The following is a 21,976-nucleotide window of genomic DNA, read 5'->3' on the forward strand; positions in this document are numbered from 1 at the left end:
AGGTAATAGAGGCAAAGATCCAAGGAAGAGCAAAAAGGAAACTTATCTGGATGTAGAAAAAAAAGGGAAGGAAGCTGTTTTATTCTGGAGGAAAAATGTTTTCAAGTCCTTTGAAAGTGAAGCTGTTAAGGATATGTTAGTTGTGAGAAAAACACTTTATTTTTAGTATTTTAGTTCAGGTGTGCGTGTTTGATTTTTTGGCCTATATATCTATTACATACGTACATACACATTTATATATATAAAAAATGAGGGCTGCTGGTTTAGAAATACAGAGGTAAAGTGTGATATGGTTAACCAGTAAAATATGCCCTTAAATCCTGCGTGGTGCAGGTTTCTTGCAGAAAGCTGCTCCTGGCTGATGCTGCTGAAGGTTGGGGTGGAAGTATCAAGTCCCCAAATAAAGGAAGCTCTGGGCTGGGTAAAGAAGGGCAAGAGGGAGGTATAGGAATAAACACTACTGTTCAGTGAATACATCTAAATGTAGCGTGGGGCTTGAAAGGAGAAAAGTAGTTTCCTGAAAGATGAAATTGCATTGTGGTTTAGGATGTCACTTCACTGAGGACAGCGCAGCCTAGCTTTGTTCAGCTTTTTTTTTTTTCCTCCCCAGGGGGTCAGATGGAAAAAGCAATTTACTATATAAATACATTATCTAGGATATACCTTAAAACTTTATAGAGCATCTTTTGTTGAGCTTTTAGGATCTAACTAGAAATTAACAGAAACCAGAAATCAAATGACGATTTTAATAGACTTTAGAACAGAGTGTACGAGTATAAAACACTGGTTTTGTATTTCAAAAGTTGCAGGAAGATAGCCAGTTATTTTAAACAGTCTTCTACAAAACATATGCCAGTAGATTACATAAAAGACACTATATACAATATAAAAGAGCAGAAAACAATCCTCACTGTAAAAATAATTTAAAACAAAGTATTTCAATTTAAAATATCTCCTATAGCACAAACTAATACATTGTGACATGCAAGTGAAAACTAAACATATTGCATTCTTTAGTGTAGGCAAATAAGAGCTGTATTAAATTTGGACAATGAGACAACATGCCAACATTTTTAGATGGATACAGAAGGCTGTTCTTAAATATTTATTTTCTGATGTATCTCATGTTCAAAGAACAGCTACTATACATCTTCCAAAATGTCATAATAAATATTAAAGCAAAGAATATGAATAATCTACATCGTAGAGATCATTGGGGCCAATGTTGAAAAAGTGGTTTATATAAAAATGCTGTTTCACTTACTACTGCACTGTGCAATTTTACAAAATTATTCTAAAGGCTTGGAAACAATCTGCACTTGAAAATTTGCAACATCCAGTTTTAAGGCAGCCTAGCACTTGAAGATGCAGTGTAATAATTGGAGTAACTGCTTTGCTTTCAAGATGTGAGTGGAGCTAGCAGGTAGAAAATGATTTTCCTAACCTGAGACATTACCTCAAAACAGCATGCTTCCAGGTTAGGTTGTTTGTCTGTATTTTATCTACTCAGCAGTGTAAGCAGAACCTCTCACTATTTGAGTGAGTTTTTCCTAATTCTGTTACATCTTAAGTATTAGAGAAAGATTTGGTTTTTGCACCTTTCCACACACTGGTAGGAGCACTATTCTGTACTCAGCCAAGCTTCCACCTTACAGAGCCTTGGCAATTTATCAAACACTTTTTTTAATGCAAGCTGCACTATATTTGACTATATTTTCAGATATACAACCTGAAAAACTTACACTGTAGGGGATTCATTTTGTTTAATATGCCAGTATTCCAGTATAATAATTGCTAAGGAGCCAATGTCAACATTGCTTCATGTCCACAGGAAGTATTAAACTCAATAACTTAAGCATTTTCACAGCACTTCTTGACCAGTCTAAAAAACAGGGTAGGATTTTTCAAGTGCTTACTGTTTTGTTTCCATTTTTAACTATCTACTCACATTTAAGTATGTCTCAAACATACAAAGTAACTGTTGAAGCAAAAAATTAGCTGCCACAGTAGGTCTTAGAAAATGCCAGTGTTTAATGACAGACTATGCAAGACTGAAAAATTTAGCAGAAGCATAAGAAGGTTTTAAATAAACCAAACTGTTACAAAGCAAGAGGTGTGAAAATACCATTCTTTGGTCTAAATTAGCTGTTCCCTTTATATTAGTTTAACATTCCAATGGCTTTTTCAAAACTGTTTAAAAATAATACAAGCTGAAATTCATTAAGCAAAAATATGTATTATATACATGGATGCCTGATCAGACAGCTGACTTAAAAGTGAACATAGTGACAATTGTTTAGATATTCCTAGTACCTTTAAAAAAAAAAAGATGAGTTAGTGTTGAGTGTGCAGTAATAGAATTTTATTGAAAAAGGTAAAAAACTAAGCATGAAAATCTGTTTTAGTTGTTTATAAACACTACATCCTTATGGTTTTGTTGCTCTAAATTCAGACGTAAACATTCATTCTGACATGCCAAAGCTCCTAATGCTGGTGGAAAGTTCCTGTAACCAGTCAGTGATCACTTTACAATTTGTTGCTTGTTGGATCATTCTTTGCAGCTTCATTTGTATAAGCTGATTCATCAGCTGCATCTTGTTCAACTCCATCTTCCCCAAATCCAGCTTCTTCTTCCCTTTCTGGAGCATCCTCATCCTCTATGCCATTGTAAAACTCTTCAATCTCACTCTCATCTTCCACATCTAAGCTCTGACTACGACATGAGCCACTTTCGCTACTACTCCCACAAGAGCTAGAAGACATGATATCATCTTCAGAATCTGAGTATACCTCAGCACCATGGAAAATATAGCGATTTGGTGGTAAAAATAGATACTGAGTACCTGAAACAGAATTTAAGAAGTCAGTATCACAGAATCACGGACTGGTTGAGGTTGGAAGGCGACCTCTGGAGGTCACCTGATCCAACCCCTCTACTTAAGCAGGGGCAACTATAGCAGGCTGCCTGGGAGAAATAAAAAGCTAAAGTAAGCTACTCATACAAGATCTTGCAAATATTTGTTTACCTGCATAGATATGTTTTCAAAAGTCAGGCTTATCTGACAAATAAGGCTACATTAGAAATCCATTTATTTCAGTGTCTCATTAGGAACAGCATGTAACATGCTTCACTGGAAAGCTTGGTATTTCTTCTCCCCACTCACTCTGACACAAAACAGTATTTAAACTGTAACTTAGCAGTGCTTTTCAGTGGTATGTGTGTTCACAGCTAGATTGCCATTGGTTGTAACACAGAATTGGAACCCACTGTATGGAGTATTTGACAAAGTTTAAACAGTTGCTTTAGAGAAGTGCAATTTAATTCCTGGTTCTCCATCCATACCATGTTTCTGATGTGATTACTTGTTTACATCAGTTAACAGACTGCCTACTGAAAGGCTTCCTTGGCAAGTCTAAATATCGCTTCAAAATCCAACTGTGCAATTTGCTTTTCAAATCTTACCATGGCTTCATCAGTCAGTCCTACAAGACAGCTACCAGTCTGAAGACTGATGTATTGTGCCCATTATCTTAAAACCCCAGGATTCATCTTATTTTTCTGCAAGAGCATTCGGATTTGCTTCTTTTGTAAGAAGCACGGATTTGATACTTAGCTTCAACCTCCTAACCTCTGATCTTTCTAGTAATCACTGATTAAAAAAAATACTCTAAATTACGAAAAATGCTCCTATTGACTTATCCAAAAGAAGAAACTCCATAATGCTGAAAAAGGTAGGTAGACACTTGTCTGAGCAAAAATAACCACAGAGAACACTGATTCCCTCAAGGGCAACTTATTTATTGCTTTGAAGTAAGTCTAGAATCAACATTAAAGTCAAAATCTGCGGAATACTGAAATAAGTTACTCACCATCCAGCCTTTTGCTAATCTGTTCTTTTGCAGGTCTGTTTACCCAGCACTTCTTCAAGATTTCTTTCTCTTTGTTTTCTCCGTTGGTGGTTCCATTTTCCTTCATTGTTTCAGAGTTTATTAATTCACTAGTAACATTTTCAGGGTTTTCAGAGGATGTCTGTGTGTCCTGAAGCTTTTCCTCTGTGCAGCTCATTTTAATTTCTGAGGCAGGATCACAGTTTTCTACCTTACATTCAGCTGGCTGTTCCGAGGACACCACCACAGAATCCGGTGGAGTCATTTGTTCTGGTGAACTAGAGTCTTCTGAAATGTTTAAAGGGGTAGGTGGTAGCTCACATGAGTGCATTTCAAGCTCCTTGTGCGGTCGTGGAGGCTTTTCTGTTATTTCTGAAAGTTTTACTGAATTGTAGCAAAGTTTTGTATATTCGCTTCCTAGCCTTTGACATAATTCATTAATAATAACATCACAGTCTCCCAGAAGCTCCACATCAAAGTGTAGATGAGGCAAGGGTTCCCTATTTATTAAAATTTGAGGCACTTCATGGGGGATGGAACCTGTACATAGAAAAGATAATTTCAAGGTAGTCATTTGATAATTTCAAGGTAGTCATTTCAGCTTGACTTTTAGCAGAGATCTAGTTAGAAAATTTGATTTCTTGAGTTGTCTTCATGCATTCAATTGCAATGAGATCAAAACAGACAGATCTGGAAGAGCACAAGCAAGTCCTAGAACTTAACACCTCAAGCTGCTGTTTTGGGTATGCCTACTGTAGCCTAACTAGATTATCTCCCCACACACACTTTTTTTTCCCCAGTAAAAGGTGGTGTTCTACTCAGAAAAAGCTATGGTTGGTTGAATGTTAAAAATATTATTAAATACTATACCATTTTAGATGGATTGCGGATATCCTGTGCATTCATTTGATGTACTTAAGTGTACACAAAGAATATACTGATGGTAACCGACATTCCCTTAATTAGGAAAAAATTTTTACGAATACAACTTGTGCTGTATGGGGTTGCTCAACCTATTTCTGACAGTCAGGGCTCCAAAACCCACCAGGCTAATAACCTAGTATTAATTCCTCAGATAATCAACTAATGAATCCAGTCCTAAGACATGGATGGAGCAATGGTTTGTGTAGTGGATCCTGACTTTCTAGTCTTTGCCCTTCCCCTCAGTCTGATGCTGTTACTACAAAAGCCATGGATGTGGTGCTGTTCCTAGTTAACAGCAGGGGGTCAGCACATGCCCTTCTCAGGCTTGCACTGGGAGAGTGTGTTGAGTATGAGATGAGTAATCTTGCATGCAGTAGGCAAATAAATAACCAGTGTGAAGTACTGCCTTTAAAACTAAGTTACAGCTCAGACCCCAGGTGTAGTTGAACTGATTTTTTGATACAGTATTTATCTTTCACAAGACAATTACTTACTAAATCTTTCAAGTAATTCTGAAAGGATAGTGTGAGTTGGGAGAGAAATTAATTTAATGAATCTTAAAGTAATCAAGTTCTAGACAACTAGCTTTTTGGATTATAATTTCATTACCTTCAGATCCATATTGTGCCTTGAGCATAGAAAAAGCACTTAGACTTTGTTACTTTGTTCATTTTGCATTTCACCTTTACATTCATAGTAGAAAAATACTTAACCTAGTTTATTCACTGAATCAAGCCCCAAGCCATTCTTAGACCTCTTAACTGAGAATTCTACTTTGAACCAAGTTTTAGAAGAAATTACCAGAGATAGTTACTTACTTGGAATCAATGCTACTGGTCTTACTTTCAGTGAAGACCCAATGACAATGAGGAGATCAACTTCATTTTTGTCATACTTCATGGCGCGATGGAACTGCTCAGGTAAATTCTCTCCAAAGAACACTATGTCTGGTTTCATGATGGCAAGCGGTTCATCAGGTGGACATCTGGGACATCTAGGAACAACCTGCAGTAGAACAGCTTAGATTACCACTGTGGCTGTGACCTTGAAAACATCAGATTTTGGCAATTCATGGTGACTTATTTTGGCAAAAGACAGGATGTTTCAGTGGTATTTCCTGATTTGATTTTCCTGTGGATGTACAGATAAGTACATTTCTTAGCCTAGTCTGCAGCAAATGGACACAGGAATAGAACTAAGGCAGGAATAAAGACTGAGTCCTTTTCATTCAAAATGGGGAAACCGTGAAACTGTGCCACAGTTCTTAGCTATCTAAGCCAAAGTCTAGAAGTCACGCTTGACACCGAAGTCTAATAACCTCCTACTGGATAGGAATATATTTCTCTTGGGTTAATCAGAACAAAAGCTTTGATTTCACTATCAGTTTCCATTGCACAGTCTGATACAAAACCCTTCCTAATCAAACAGTATACTGTAGAGCTTTACATCTCTACCTCCTTTTCTCCTCCAAAAGGAGAATGTTACATGAATAAAGCAACATGGCACTGTAGCAGATGGCTAGCAAAAAGCATACAGAACAAGAACATGGAGCAGAACTTTTAGTCTCCGTTTTAAGCTTCTCTAATTCCTCCAGAAATGGAGCAGAGAAAGCAGTGGGGAGTTACGTTGGTGGAGAAGAAGGTTCCCTTTCCCCTTTTGAAACCAGAGCATTTTCTTTCAACTTTCAGCTCTTTCCTAGGATTCTTTCAGGGAGAAGAAGCAAGAAGGTGAGTGATGCGAGTATATACAGGCAGAACTTATTACTGAACAATTGTTCTTTCAAATAGAAAAGTTCTCTCAGCTATACTCCAAGAAGTACAATATCCCAAAATAAATCTAAGGAGCTGCAATCTTATAGCAGTCTTCACAAGCAATTTAGTGATTTGTAAAGGTGTAAAGAGATGTGTAGTATCTGTTGTAATAGGGCAACGCATGAAGGATACATCAAAGAAGACATTTAAACACATAACTCCCTCTTGTAAACAGACTATATACAGAAAAAGACAATATACAACTGTTTAAACCGAAGAACCAATTTATTGATGTCTGTAGTGTAACGAAAGACAACATTTTCCACATGGGAAAGCATTGCAAACTAAAGGCCTTTCTCTGTAGGAAGGACCTTTAGCTTGCAATGCTAAAGGACCTAATCAAATGTCCTTACCCAAAATTCAAGTCTTATCTAATCCTTCTTTGGGGAAAACTTTGTAGGAGAGAAGCATAAGAAGCACTGTAGCACAAGACCTAGGAAGCAGCATAGAGAAAGCCTTCATCACCTCCCCAAGGCTAAAAATATTAATCCACATGCTAAAGGGAAACCAACCTAAAAAATTGCCAAAACACAGAAGGTGGGCAGGATGAATCTTGAGGTTTTTTATCTTGGATCTCTACATATTTGAAAGACAGCTAATAGCACACAAACTTTCCTGAAACTTTTTACCCTGCTGTTTCATCTGTTGAAGGTAGTAATGCCTTCTTTGCATTTTAAGTTGCAAGATTAAGGAAATAAATATATTTACTCTGTATTAGGAGGAAGATGAAATGAAGATCTCTAACTTCTAATTTGACTAAAACGACCAAGCAATAGTAATTGATGCCATCCTCTCCTGCAGGAACTCTAATGACATTGTTTAACGGATCTCTGTAGAGCAACTGATGTCCCTATCCAAATTGTTTGAGTTACTGTAAGGGGCCCATAAATATGTTTCAACACTACACTACTCACCATCTTCTCTGCTAATCCTCAGAAAGGTCGTCAGTAAGGGGGAGATCTATTCCAAGAGCTGAAATTGATACCAAGAAGTTAAGGCTAGATAACTGGCCACTCAGTTGCCTAGGATTCTCTTTCCCTCCAGAGGCAGCACTTCCCCAGAGCCCCACCACCTCTGCTGTTGTACTCGTCTAACCACAGAGAACTAGAATTCCTCACGGGCTATTGATGCTATCAAGTATATCAAAAACAAGACAAGGAAAGATTATCTTGGTTTAAGAGTATCCAAGGCCAGTTGCATGTTTTCATGGTCCTTTTCTTCCTAAATCTGAGATGCTTTTACTATTTCCTGAAGCTGCCTAAAATAGTCAAAAGCAAAGTGAAATTGATATTTTTGGAAGTAACTGAAATTTACTATCAAGTTGGTTTTTTTTTTTTTTCCTGTGTGATTTATAATGTCTGCTATTTCTTATCCAGAAGGATGGTTGCATACAGCAACCTAGAAAAAGAATCATGCTACAGGGAACTAGGGCATTCCATTTGAACTGGCTGAAGAATGAGAAGGATCAGCAAGAAAGGGGTAGTTTTATAACCAGATGTTCTTAAGTATCAGCCTCTAATATGTGGAAAGGAAATCCTGACAGAAATATGCTAGATAGATAATTTCTTGTGAAGCACTTAGGACTGTAAGGGGAAGGACCAGAGGAAAGGAAAGATAATTTTTTAATGGAAAACAACCTGGGGCCACATATAACTGAACTTCCAGGTAGCAAAGGACAGCAGAGAATAGAAAGTGGACTCTCAATACTAGGACCGAAGTCTCAAAACCATTTGGTGATAGGGAGATCTTGTTAGAGAAACAGAGCTGTTGAAACAGACAATAGTTTGTTTTGTACATATAGAACAGGATTCTTTAAATATCTAAGGAACCAAATTCTATATTCTGGAGAGGTAACATAAAAAGAAACCGCACAGCACCAGTTTGGGAAGTGGAAACTGGAATAGAGATGATGGGAAATAGAACAATTGTTTTGAAGGCATAAAGAAGGATTTTTTTTTTCTTTCAGTAGCTCTCTTTCTTGCTGTGTGAAATTATATTCAGCAATAACCATATGGAATTACTGTTCTGCACAGTAACAGCCAGGGCTTCCCTCAGACTGAGATACCCAGTAACCGTACTGTAAGAGCAGGGCTGACAGATTGCATGTCAGAAGTTCTGGTTCTTGGAATTCAAATCCCTCTTTATTCTCACTGTTCGCAGGTATTGCTACAGGCTTCTATCCCCTTCCCCACACTTCCTCTGCTGGCCACAAGCCACCAAGGCAGAAGTTCAGTTCCACATATGAAAGCACAATGATTCAAGTCTTGTTAGGAGAAGGAGTCATGACCACTGGTCAAAACAAGAAACCACAACATGCTTAGGAAGAGTTGTTCAGAAGGAAAACAAGAAACAAAGCCCAAACCCCAACCAACTGGCTTTGAGGTAAAGGAGTAGCAAGCACCTGTGAGAAAACTCTCAGAAATAAGGTTAATAGCAAAGTAAACCACATTTCAAACATCCAATATTTCAATGCTACAAAGCTTAAGTCTTATGAGGTTGGTACTTCTTAAAGCTTTTACTCAAACATCTCTTCTGAAAGGTTCTCATTGAGTTCTGTTTCAAATGCAGTACTTGAAAGATGTTCTCTTTGTGTTTCTCATTTAAAATTGCAACTGTGGACTCTATCAACCCACAACAACGTCTCATTCCATTTATATATACAAGATCTTTTTGATCATTATCTCTGTTCCTTCAAAAGATAGGGAACAAAAGCAAAGAGGGTCCAACCAAGCCAAAGCTTATTCTAGTCTGACAGAGCAGAACTAACTCCTGACTTGGCTCTGGAGCACTTCACACCCAGATGTGGGGAGCTGGGAATACAAAACAGTTCAAAAGTCCTAGAAAGTACATATCAGACATTTCATGTCCTTCTCTTTGCTCAGAGGCTGCTTTATACTGTGCAACTTCTCCATGCATCATCTACAATTTAAACACACTTTTAATGTACATAAATGCTCTAAGAGCAACTGATGTTATCAACGGCTAAGAATACTTTCTCAGTGTGACAGAGTTCAGATTAGCATAACGCAGGTGTAAATCCAACTCCCTGCTTACCATTTTAAGCTCTACTTTTCTCAGAATTGCCATTAGAAATGGACTATTTTTTTTCCTGTCTTTTTCCCAATACCTCACTTTGCAGTGTAGTAACTGAGTATATTTCTTAATACTAGAGCAAATGCTAAAATACAGATAGGAACATATGAAATACATGGGAAGATGTTTTTAAGACATGAGTCTTCTAAAAACAAATTCAGATCTTTTAAGCAATCCATTTTTTTTGGTATGTTTTAAGAGTTACTTATTAGAAGGCTGCAGTGACTTTTTAAAGTTTTTACCTGATTGAAAATATCTCCTCGAACAACTTCACAGTCAACTCTGTATTTACAGATCAGGCAGGAAGCTGTTGCAAAGGAACCTAAAAGGCAAAAACCCGTATGGTAAAAGTAAGGAATATTCAGTAATTCAGGTTTAGTCTTTTTGCCAATGATGTTAAGACACAAAGGCTATTACATTGCAGTGCTAGATAAAGACAAAAAAAAAAGTCATTAAAAGTAACTTAAGAGAAAGATGCCTATGATACTAAAGGGTAGTTCTTCCAGATGCTAGGCAGGAGCAAGTCTGGTTTAGCAGTAGGATATCCCGCATGCATGGTAACAAATAATACTGCATCATTCCTCCAACTTGTGCAAGCATTTAAAGTCTAGATCTCTAATTCCTAATGGCGATAAAGGGCAAGAAGAAAGCCCTGCTCTCCCATTGCAACAGAGTAACTTAAAAGGTGGTAGAAAAGTCTCTTCTAAAGGAAACTTTAAAAAAGGTAATAATTAAGATATTGAGAGTGTCAAGTATGTGCAGAAGGTGGGAACAGCTAAGAACAGATGCTCAAGACTAGACATTATTTGCTCCTTATATGGTATGTCACAGGCATCTGTCAGACTAGCAGTTGCTCCAAGGCATCTGTTAGCACCTACTTCCAACACTATTTTGTTTTTTCCACTATCAAAGGGACAAGAGCAAGAAGTTAGGCTGCCCCACATCCTCTATCCTTCAGCTACAGCAATGGTAAGGAGTATGATCTAATTCCAGATGTGTTGGTTGAATGTAAAAGGCATTCTAAATTCACAAACTACATGTAAGATACAGCAGTTCTCACACTAGCGCTTTGCTGTAGTTCTGTGGCATGAAATGTGTTCAAGTGTTCATATATGAACTCCCCGAACTGTTACAAGGTTCCTTGCCATTGGCACGCTCACGATTAACTTCAGGCTGTCACACAGAGACAAAAAGAATAAAGATAGAAGCACAAACCCTTAAACAACAGAACTTCCATTTCTTTTTAGCCACCACCATTAGTCAGTTTCCAAAAGCTGCAGATTCTCAAAGTCCACAGCATTTTTTCTACTGTTACAACATATACACTAAAGCTGGTCTGAAATCTGATTACTGTAGTGTGCAACTGAAAAAGTGGAAAGTTTGAACGTGTCAGAGATGTGCAAAAACACAACCGCACCAGAAATTCATGATAGATACCTAACAAGGAATGATAACCAAAATAAAATGCATGATACACTGAGTATGCATAGAAACTACCATTAGTTTTGGGTTATTCAGTGAGCTGGATTCTATGGTATGTTCTCTGGTCACCAGGACGGAGCATCACATTTACTATGGATAAAGCAAACTGACAAATCTGGCACTGAGCTAAACCTTGTAGATAAGGAAGCCAAGTGAGTTTGGTCCCTGGAAAAGGTTGAATTAGACTCTCTAAGAGCCAGTCACGGTTAATGGGTAAATTTCGATCTCTAGTACTGGGCTGGCATCCCTGAACTGCTGATAGCTGAGACAGAAAAGAACAGCATATAACTCTCTCCAGATTTTACGTTGGATACTGTGAGAACAGTAACAAGTGGGTCTTGTTCAGGCAGAACCAACTATCCCTTCCCTCTAGCTGTTACCATTGTTTGAAATGCATCCTCCAACACTTCATTCTCTCCCCTTCCTGCAAGGAGCATGAACTGACTAGAACAGCTCCCTGCAGTCTTACTTTGAGATCAGGAGTTAGCCTACTGTTAACCTAGCAGTCAATCTCTTCAGTTCCAGTTCTAATACTGATACCAGCATTAAGTCAGGTCTTACAAACATCGACATTGCTTTTAAGCAATTTATTTGCTGAAGTCTACTGAGTGATCTAGACACACACTCCAAGAAATGTCATCTTCACTTAAAAATGGATCCTTGACCTTTTCGCTTGACATTTGCAGTTTTTTCAAAAAGGAAAATATATCAAGCAACTAATTAAAAGATTCCACCTAATGTGGCATCATAATTAGAGAATGTTTGACACTGAAGGTGTAATAACATGATGTTATGTTCAACAGCTGATTAATCTGTAATATTTTATACATAAGGTAAGTCACTGAAGTGACAAGGTACCTTAAGGATTCAGCAGAATGTATTCTAAGCTAAACTCCATCTCACTAACAAACAAATTTCATACTGTTCTCATACATGAATACAAAGAAACACCAAAAACATAATAAAAGGGAAGGTCTAAGCTTGTGGATCTTCACTGATGTAAAAGGACAACCATTTATCAAGCATTATTTCTAAAAATAGTATTTCCGCTTGAAATGCCTCTGCTTTAAATACTTGAGCTATCTTACAAAAAAAAAGTTGCATTTTCAGCCTGTAAAGTACACAGTCCTATAAGCAGCAGAGAGACACATGGAATGTGTATCTTGGAAACTCATCCTTGTCTGGTCCCTAGTCTTCCTGCTGACACAATTTTCCATTCATCCTCCTGTTGAATTTTAAGAAGCCTGGTGGAACATACCAAGAAACACAAGGAGCTCTAAATTTTTTCTGAAGCTATAATGGAAAGTTCAAATTCAGGAAAGTTTAGTGCATTTAATGAAAAAATGCAATATATGAGAGTGTTGGCTACAAACATGAAATTGGGCTTTACTGTCTGATGTGTCTGAAGAAAATGTTTCTCAACCTCTTTGTTATTTTGTTTTGTTATTCTATTGGTAATAATTTAACCTAATACACTAAACTATTTTAAAAGCAGAGTACTTGTTCTTGAGAGATGTCAATTGAAGGAAGCGAAAATATCAATCCCAACAGCAACTACCATGTCACTTTCACCAGTAAACATCATTCATATATGTAAAATTAAGTGAAACTACCATCACTAACCATGACACTGAATTATCCTTTGGATTCCAGCAACTTGTTCCAATGTGTCTATGTTCTGAGTATAGTTGCGGAGTAGTTTTCCTTCTTTATCCATCAAAGCTATGAACTTGTGACAGAGAGATGGCTGGAATTGTCCTGGATAGATTTCCTGTGGAATTCAGAAATACATTAGAAAGTGTATACGAATACGAAACTGCAGCAATTTACACAGAGCTAAACAGTAGGAGCTGCAATTATATGAGTATTTTCTGTAGTCATTCCCTTTGCATCTCTCAGACCCAACTCTTCTTTCAGAAGCTGAGCTTCTTGTCATACCAGGATGAATTGCTCCATGCAGAAGTTGGCATTCTGGTCTTTGTGCAGCACAAAGCAAGGTCTAGGTCTGTCTTGGTTTTGAGAACTATAAGAAAGGAAGGTTGTTTTTCCCTTTTGTCAAGCAACCTCAGTGTTTGCTATTAGAAACATGCATGATTTAACAGCAGTCAGATAAAAATTGCATGAGCAACTTGGATTCTAGTCTTTTGGTTTAGGATAAACAGATTTTATTCATCAGCAGTATCAGCAGCCATTCGTAGGAAATTAATGCCCAGACAACAGAACTACAGATTGGACATAAAGTGGAAGGCAGGTGGTACTCAGAGCAGCTTTACAAATTTAGCCAATTACAACAGTCATCAATTAAAACGTTATGGCTCAGCAGAGCAGTTCAAACAGCCCTGAGAGATGCTCAGCCTTTCCATGAGCTCAAGGCAGAGGAGAAAGGCATTTAAGGAGCATACTGCAAAAAAGGGGTGCGTTTTTATAGAATGATTTGATGCTTGCTCACAGTGAACAAGGAGCCAGCCAAAAGGAAAAATGAAGTGTGGGCACCCAAATGAAGGAACCACTAGGAACCTCTGCCTAGAGAGGACCACCCAGAGCAGTTCCTCCAGTTGCTGTGTGACAAGGAGGACATCAGCAGCAGCAACTATCTGTTGTTCTGCAGCACTTATTTAGAGGAGGAACTTGGATTCCAGACCCTCTGCTCTCCAATTACTCTCACCACTGAATAGCAACTGGGCTGGAGCCTCACCTGGGAAAGGCAGGCCTTGATACAGAAAGTTAGCAAGGCACAGGCTGCTGCCCACCTTTACCAGGAGGTACTTAAAGCTGAACCATAAGTTCTAGTACAACAGTGGACTGTTTCATTTATCTTTGTGACAGCCCTGCTTTGGCTACCATATAGCCTAACAATTAACAAGCAAAAGAGGCTTTTCGAAAGTATTTGTTTTCCACAAAAATATTTTAAGTTACTCACGTTGCTGAAGCTATATAGGTCTTTGTACGTAAACTGCAGCAATGATCATTGATTGCTTATGGTGATATCACCTGGATTGTAACTAGGCTACTACACAATTATCAGGTATTTGTGTGGTCTTAAGAGCTTCTGTATCTTTGTCTGAACAAGCAAGATGTGCTCTGCCACCACTAGCCAAACAAATAAATACACAGGAACCAAAGGGAAGGGTCGTTCTGGGAAATAAGAAAAGTGTGAAAGGACAGAATGCACTGAAGAAGTGGAAGCAGGAACTGAGTTTTTAGCATTAATGGTAAGGAAAGTGAGATTGACCAGAGAATTAGAAATGCACGTACATACGGTGCAATGGCGGACCTCTTGCCATAGATATACAAAGACAAAGGGAGTGAGGCAAACATGATAGTGCACACGGGGAAGTACACCAAACACAGAGCAAAGCCCATGTACAATAAATGTGCCTTAAAAACGTATGTATTAAAGTAACAAATTCATCTCCAAGTCCAAATATGCTAGCTGAGTAAATTAACCATTGCTTTGGCAGGGTAAATAGCTTGCAGAGTTGCTATAGTTACATTTTATCTTTTTAATATCAGAAGTGCTGACTTGCCACAAACTTGCAAATCTATTTGGCCATTCTTTGCTTCTAGAGTTAAAGGAACTTAAAGATTTCATAGAATAAAGAAGCAATAATCTAGCTAAGGACAGAAAATAACTTATTTCAGGAAAAAAAAAATGGTAGCCAACAGCATTCTGGTAAATGGGCATATAGGAAGACTTCAAAGTTGTTTTTTTTTTTAATTTATTTTGATATTAAAAAGCCAAGGTACTGAATATACTAATGAACATCACAAAACGTGTTAGAATCTGGGTAAGAGACGTTCAGAGAAAACCAAGCAACTGCGGCATGCGTTGGTTTCTCTTTTCCGATCTCTGGATCAATAACAGAGCAGTAGTACTAACTGCGAGCAAGGGGAGGAGAAAGTGAGCACAATCAGCAGTGATAGGTTTTCACCAGTCCTTACTGGTCCTGTAGCAATATTTTTTTGTTTCTCAATAGCTAGTTTCTATATTTCCTTCTTGTCTCAGAGAGATAATCCCTGCATTTATAATTAAACTGTTTATCACTGTCATCGTTATGTAAACTGCTACATCCTTACTTTCAAAAAACTAACACAATCCCTGTAAAAAGACTTGAATTTCCTAAGATGTACAGAACCTTGTGACAACTACATCAAAACCTGAAACAAGAACAAACTCATCAGCGCATGAAGCTGCTTTACTCCTCCTAACCTTAAATACAGCGATAAAACAAGAGTAAGTTCCATGACATGAAACAGCATGCCGCAGCACTTCACATTCTAATTTATTTTTCTGTTTTACTTATGTGTGGGCCAGAAGTTTCTCATTTTATTTTTTAGTGATTGGAACAGCAGCTAGGAATATTGAGGATTTAAGGCTTTTATTTATCCTCCCTGAGATCAGAAACACTAACTGGAATGGTTGTACACACAGTGAATTTATAACAGGAACAGTTGAAATAAGCTTAAAAAAAAGTTGCTAAGTCTTTTCAGTAAGTCTAATACATGGTTGCATACAATAACTAAAGCAACACTGAGGATATAAAATCAATAGATTGCAAAGAACTGCTCAAGAGAATAATCAACGCACTACTGAATGAGATGTCTCATTAAAATAAATTCTATCTTTTTAACAAAAGACAAAGATACCCTTTTGTTAACAGAGTAATTCAAAATCTGAATTATGCATCCTAATACTGTTATTTGTCTTTACTGACCAAGATAAAGAACAGCTGGAAAACCATACCTTTGCAAACTTAAAAAATGGCCTGGGATCCTTTCTGAAGTATTCTATATCAAACATTGCTTGAGGATCTGGAAGGTCTGGGAAGTCTACAGCAAGGCGTGCATAGATGCCATCTCTTGATCTAAAGTCAGGTATTCCACAAGACACAGACACCTGAAATATATTTCTGCAATAAGCAAAACTACATATTGGCCACAAAGAGTTACTGCGATACAAAGCATTTGGGAAGCTACATCCCTGCATGCTCAGTGCTCACAAACATGAGGAACAAAACCAGCCTCAGTTCCATGCATTTCTTTTTTTTTTTTTTTTGGACTAACCTAACTTTCAACTCAAGCAGGAAAAACAGCACAAAGTTTGATTACCATGTCCCCCAGAAAACTTTAGTACAATCCATACAAACAGTATTAAGACACTAGAACTTTTAGTACTGAAAGCCCTGTAAGAAGTGCACAAAGATTTAAAATAAGAACTACATGAAATACGGCTTACTGATCATTGAGCTGCTAACTTAGCTTGGGACAAGGTGGTTCACTTCTTTTAACACATGCTAATGCAGTAACAGAATAGAGATTCTTGCTTTTGATGAATAAAATGCTTCTGATGAACTAAGCACTGTAGTAATCTAAGACTAATTTATTGTCCCACACTAGCCCAGAATACTATAGGAAGAGGAGGGGAAACAGGTGTATGATAGCAATTGTAGGAAGAGCAAGAATGGGTAATAGAAATAACGGTGCTCTTCTGAAAAACTGGTCTGAGTTGGATTTTCATCTTTTCTGAACAGTGTCACACCCCCTGCATATGACCAACAGAAGCAAAAGATCAGTTTTCATGCCATGATCAGGTACACAGGTATAAAGCTACAAATATACAGCAGTTCAGGCATTGTTTAGTGGAACAGTGAGTAATCTTATTACCATCACAGTGTGACACATTAAAAGTAATATTCAATCTATTGAAATCCAGTCAAACTCTTCGCAGGATCCAACCCCCTCCTTTTTTCTTCCCTTTTCAAGTCCTATTCTTCTAGTCCCTCTAGCTCTACCAGGCATTTTAAGAAATCCACTGAGACTTTATAAGGAAAGTCATTACCTTTGTTTGAGATGAAAAAAGACTAGGATAGAAAGTGTTCTGGAACAGGCAGATATAATTTTATTTCATAATTAGTTTGCATGAAAGCAATTGCTTAAGTGTTTAACAGTATTTTCTTTAAGAAGAGAGATCTTGTCACTTCCAATTTAAGCTCCAATCTTGCAGCGTGCATCATTCTAGCAGACAGCTTGTACCTCCTCTTCCCATCTAGCACAATTATTTGATTACCAGCATTGCCAGTGTCAGATCTGCATGCTGTAAAGCTTTGGATAAGAATTTAACCATTTCCCTATATATTCTCATACTGTCATTGCAGGAATACGTACCCCAGCTCCCGTCAAGACCATTATTTTTTTGCACTCTTGTAAAAGTTTCACAGCATCATCAATAGTATTGATATCTTTTCGCTTTTTTCTTTTTGGTGGTTCTGAAAGAATGTTTATGACAATTTGCCACAGCGTCATATCATCCAGTTCCGGTGGAGGGATTGTTTCTGGTAGCAGGTCTTTCAGAATTGTTCGTGGGTCTGTACCTAGCATGAGATGTTGCTGAACAAAAGTGTAAGGACCTAAGAAAATTTAAAAACAAAGCAAAATGGAAACAAACTGAGCCAAGTATTTGATGTGACTGTGATCACCACTCTATTGATTAATGCTTGCCACTTCATTTTATTAATCCAATGTAATGCCCTGTTCATTCAAAACTGTACGCGTTGGTCAAAATTCTGAAGTGATAGCCTAGATAGGGTTTTATGATTATTTTGTGTTAATCCATGAAGGATTTCCTAGGAAATCAGTCAAGGTAAGAATCACAGCTCATAGCAAGCTTGATGGCTCTTAGAAGCACATATTTAGCAACACGATTTTCACAATACATCTCTATTTCAGGATTCCATTAGTGTTTTTCCATAGTTTCACAGCGTATTCACAGAAATTAGTTGAAGAGACAACAAACATGCTTATACTTCTTTGTCTTTCATTGAGACAAATGGGCCCACCAGTCCATGGATTTGTTTTATTGTTCTTTTAGTTATTTAACGCTAATCATTTCAGACATGACCTCCTACAGCCATTAATCTTTCCAAAAACACTCAAGGCAGTAGAAGAAAAATAAATCTTAAGCTACACTAAGAAAGCTATCATACATGTTTAACCACAAGGTACCAACATTGATCCTGTAATGAATGGGATCAGTAAAGAGAACATATGGTCAGATTTTAAGTAAAATAGTTTGTTGCCACCCTGTCCCACAGGAGTCACCAGTGACCTCACCAGCAGTTCTCACCTCTGCATGAGGCAAAAACTTTCTACCAAGGTCCTATGCAACAGATGAAATGGGTTTCAGAATTATTAGTCCATGTATTATGTAGGACAGTGGGCCCTACAGTGTAATTAGTCTAAAATTACACAAGTGTTTCTTGATCCTTAAAGTATGAATAATACTAAGTAAGAAAGAAATATTCCAAACAACTTTCCAATTCAGTGAGTTTGCATTTATGCCTTTAACATGGATCACGTCAGGATTTCTACAGAAAAAAGTGACATTTTAATCAAAATACAAATTCAGGTTCATTTTTAAATTCCTTAGGTATCATACAGGATAGGGTAAATAACTAATCTGATGAAAAACCGTAATTGCTGTTTTTTGTAATACAGTCATCTGAAGACTAGGAAGAACTTAGTAACTGTTCAACGGTAAACAGGATCTAAGAACATTATATAGGCTTCTACCTATACGTGGTCTTGGGGTCCAATCACTAGAACTTGCATGTGAGGCTCTGTCATCTTCATCACTATCACAGGAGTGAAAACCATTGGCTATGACTTCATCGCTAAAAAGAAAGTTATCTGCAAGACAGCACAATGACATATTACAACACTTGAGCCAAATGGCAGTTCGTATAACACAAGATCTGAAACTGCATGCTATTCAAGTTGATTGCAATGAATTACAAACTGTTTCACCACTTAGACACTGTTTTTTGAAAGAAGTTAAAGATCTGCTAACAAGCCTTGGGTTGAATGCCAGATTTGCTATATTAATACTGGCCTCAGTGGGCTGGATGTTGACCTGAGTGAGGTTTTCGTTCTACAAAGTGCTGGGCACTATGTTTATTTGTATGTTCCCAAAAAAAAAAAAAAAAGTACAATTAAAATTCTCTTCTCTTACAGTAATATGGAATAAAACCAATGCACCACCACTTACAGAACAATATTTAGCTAGGTTATTAACTAGGTTATAAGAGCAAATTTAAAAACAAATACAATTGGACACAATTGAGGTGCAGAATTTTGTCGTGCTGACCACATACATGTTTTTATGCTATTTCAGCTATGACAGAAAATGCGCTACCTTGAACCACCTTCACTAAATTTATCATCCGTTTTACCTTGCAGTTGGTCTGGCGTGCGTGCGTTGCTCAGCTAGTGGCCTTAAGCCAGAGTAACTCAACCTAACTTCATCGTATGTCTAGAGTAAGAACTCTAGAGGGGAACGGGATACTTGTTTTACAGCGTGCAACGCTAACCCAATGTTTAAGGAGAAATTCAAGTTTTAACCTGATTAGTTCATTACAATAGAGAGCACTGAGCTTTTCTAACAACCTTTTCTATTAGAAAGCCAAATCAAGTATAGCTTAATTTGCTGAAAATCTATGAACAAATGAAAAGAAGTTTCAGTCAGTCTCTAAGCAAAGGATCACTACAATAGTTTTTGACCTCTACTTGAATGAATTCCTACAGTATACTAGCTAGGTTATCTCACTTCACTCTTAAATAAAGACCACCACAAGACACCACTGTATTTTTATTCAGAGGTTGTGTTGTCCTGTTTTCCTTTATCACATAAATTGTATAAATTGCTCTGACTAGAATGGAAAGTGGCAGAGGACAGAAATTTGCTTTTTATAGTTGTCTTGCTCCGAGAGCACAGAGGTGCTCTTCTGACTTTACTATTTTGTATTATTTTATATATTTACAGCATTTCACTTCTGTCTCCTGATGCACAGAATCAGTGAACATCTTACGCAAAAATTATTATGAAGGAAAAAAGTTGATTAGTACCCATCAGTAAGTGTAACGTTATACTAGAACAACCTTTAAGTCTCCTGTGTAAAGAATGAAAGTCTACATTGTTAAAGACTCATCAGGTACAGGTTGCACTGTCTTATGTTTCTGAAACATGACAGATAAACAGCTTATGGTAACAGCCCAAATTGTAACGCTCCCTATGGATTCACCTGGCTCCTCAAAGGGAAAAAGGGATCTTGCTAGAAATAGCCAGCACAAAGCAAAGCGTGTCTGAGAGCTTTAGCAACTGGAGCAACGGGCTTCTTATCAGGCATTTCTAAGAGACCATCAGCTCTCCCGTGCTGTTCCAGGGAGGTTTTTAAGCAGCGAGGCTGCTCCGGGCGCACCACGCAGCGCCGTTCGCTGTCGGATAGCTTTGGCCCTGAGAAGTTTGCTCTGGGGCTTCACGGAGGAGTTCCCAGATCTCCAAGGAGGCATCAGCTCTTTAACAGCTTTCAGCACAGGCCGCAGTGCCCCAGCCGGGCGCTGCCTCCCACCCTCCGCGCGGCCGCCCCGCAGCTCCCCGCTGAGCAGCGCCGCCCCCCGGCCCCGGCCCCCGCCCCGCAGGGCCCCGCCTCGCGCCGCACCGCGCACAGCCGGGGGGACGGGACGGGAGGGGAGGGAGAAGGAAGGGGAGGAAGGGGAGGGGAGGAAGAGGAGGGGAGGGGAGGGGAGGGCCGGGTGCTCACCGGGCTGCGGGGCCTCGGCCGCCCCGTTGGAGCGCTGCCCCCGCCCGCAGCCAGCGGCCGCCTCCGCCGCGTCCTCGCCGGGCGCCGCCTCCGCCCCCTCCCCCCGGCCCCGCTGCCGCGGCGGCTCCGCCCGGGCCAGGCCCCGCCGCCCGGCCCCATTGTCCGCGCCGCCGCGGCCCCGGGCCGCCGCCGCCTCCCCGCCGAGCCCCGAGCCCTCCGCCCGGACGCGGCCGCCGGCGCCCGCCCGCTCCCCCGGCGGCTCCCCGGGCGCGGCGGCACCGGGCGGTGGCGGCCCCGCTCCCCGCTCGGGCCGCGGGGCGGGCGCCGCGCCCTGGCCGCAGCCGCCGTCGTCCGAGGCCAGGCGCTGGCGCTTGGGCGCGGGCTCGGCGCTCGGGGCCGCCGCCGCGGGGCCGCCGCCGGCGCCGCGGGCCCTGAGGAGCGGAGCCTCCCCGTCCGCCATCTTGGAGCAGCAGCAGCCGCCGCCCCCCTCCCGCCCGGCGCAGCGCGCAGCAGCGCCGCCGCCACAGCCCCCTCCCCCCCCGCCCCGAGGGAGCGCTTTAACCCCGGCACGTGACCGCGCCGCCGCCCACGCGGGCACCCGCCCCGCGGAGGCCGCAACAACAACAAACCGCGTCACGTGACGGGGAGGGGGGCGTGCGCGGCCGCCGGCACGTGACGGGCGCGCGGCGCTCAGCCCCCCCCGCCTCCTCCCCCGCCCCGCGCGCCGTGGTGGTTGCCCGGCACGTGACCGCCTCGGCGCGCTCCCGCCAAATGGCGGCGCGGGGCCAGGGGGGCGCGGCGGGGAGTGCCCGCGGCCGCGGGAGGGTCGGGGGGCTGCGGCTGGTTTTGCTTTGCAGCAAGCAATGCCTGCAGTTCCTAGGCCCAGAGATGTATCGTGTGTTTATCTTCCCTTCTACACTGATGGAATAAAATAACCTCAGGCAGCTCTGTAACGCGTTGTGTGAATTGGTTTTACATCCTCCTTTCATCTGTTTAGTTGATTCTGTTCTGATAGGAATCACTGTTTGCTTTCAGAAAAGCTTTTTTTTTTTTTTTTTTTAAATGGGAAATGGTGCATACATTGCATCTACTTCAGTTTTGTTGTCTACCTGCACGTAAATCTTGACCTAAACTTCATGGATATAAATTTAAATACTGTTTTCTTTAATATTACAGCTTCAT

At 40.0% G+C, this 21,976-nt stretch overlaps 1 protein-coding gene across 1 annotated transcript; it reads right to left on the bottom strand.

Annotated features, from left to right (window-relative positions):
• Nucleotides 1–732: 732 nt before the first annotated feature.
• Nucleotides 733–21,303, bottom strand: SIRT1 (sirtuin 1). Its single transcript, XM_038181120.2, has 9 exons — nucleotides 20,795–21,303; nucleotides 18,768–18,884; nucleotides 17,364–17,605; nucleotides 15,943–16,095; nucleotides 12,822–12,969; nucleotides 9,959–10,038; nucleotides 5,631–5,817; nucleotides 3,871–4,428; nucleotides 733–2,843 (listed from the first exon to the last, which is right to left on the bottom strand). Exons 1-9 carry the CDS (start codon nucleotides 21,252–21,254, stop codon nucleotides 2,527–2,529), a joined length of 2,262 nt encoding a protein of 753 aa, XP_038037048.2. The 5' UTR covers nucleotides 21,255–21,303; the 3' UTR covers nucleotides 733–2,526.
• Between the last annotated feature and the right edge of the window lie 673 nt (nucleotides 21,304–21,976).

This window comes from Anas platyrhynchos, chromosome 6 (genome assembly GCF_047663525.1).
Source record: "Anas platyrhynchos isolate ZD024472 breed Pekin duck chromosome 6, IASCAAS_PekinDuck_T2T, whole genome shotgun sequence".
NCBI lineage: Eukaryota > Metazoa > Chordata > Aves > Anseriformes > Anatidae > Anas > Anas platyrhynchos.

Excerpts from the sequence above, each read along its gene's own strand:
- SIRT1 (XM_038181120.2), bottom strand. The coding sequence starts at position 21,254 with ATGGCGGACGGGGAGGCTCCGCTCCTCAGGGCCCGCGGCGCCGGCGGC. Across the intron at positions 17,606-18,767 it reads GACCCCAAGACCACGTATAG|GTCCTTACACTTTTGTTCAG; the intron begins GTAGAAGCCTAT and ends AAATTTTCTTAG. Across the intron at positions 4,429-5,630 it reads ACCAGTAGCATTGATTCCAA|GTTCCATCCCCCATGAAGTG; the intron begins GTAAGTAACTAT and ends TTCTATGTACAG.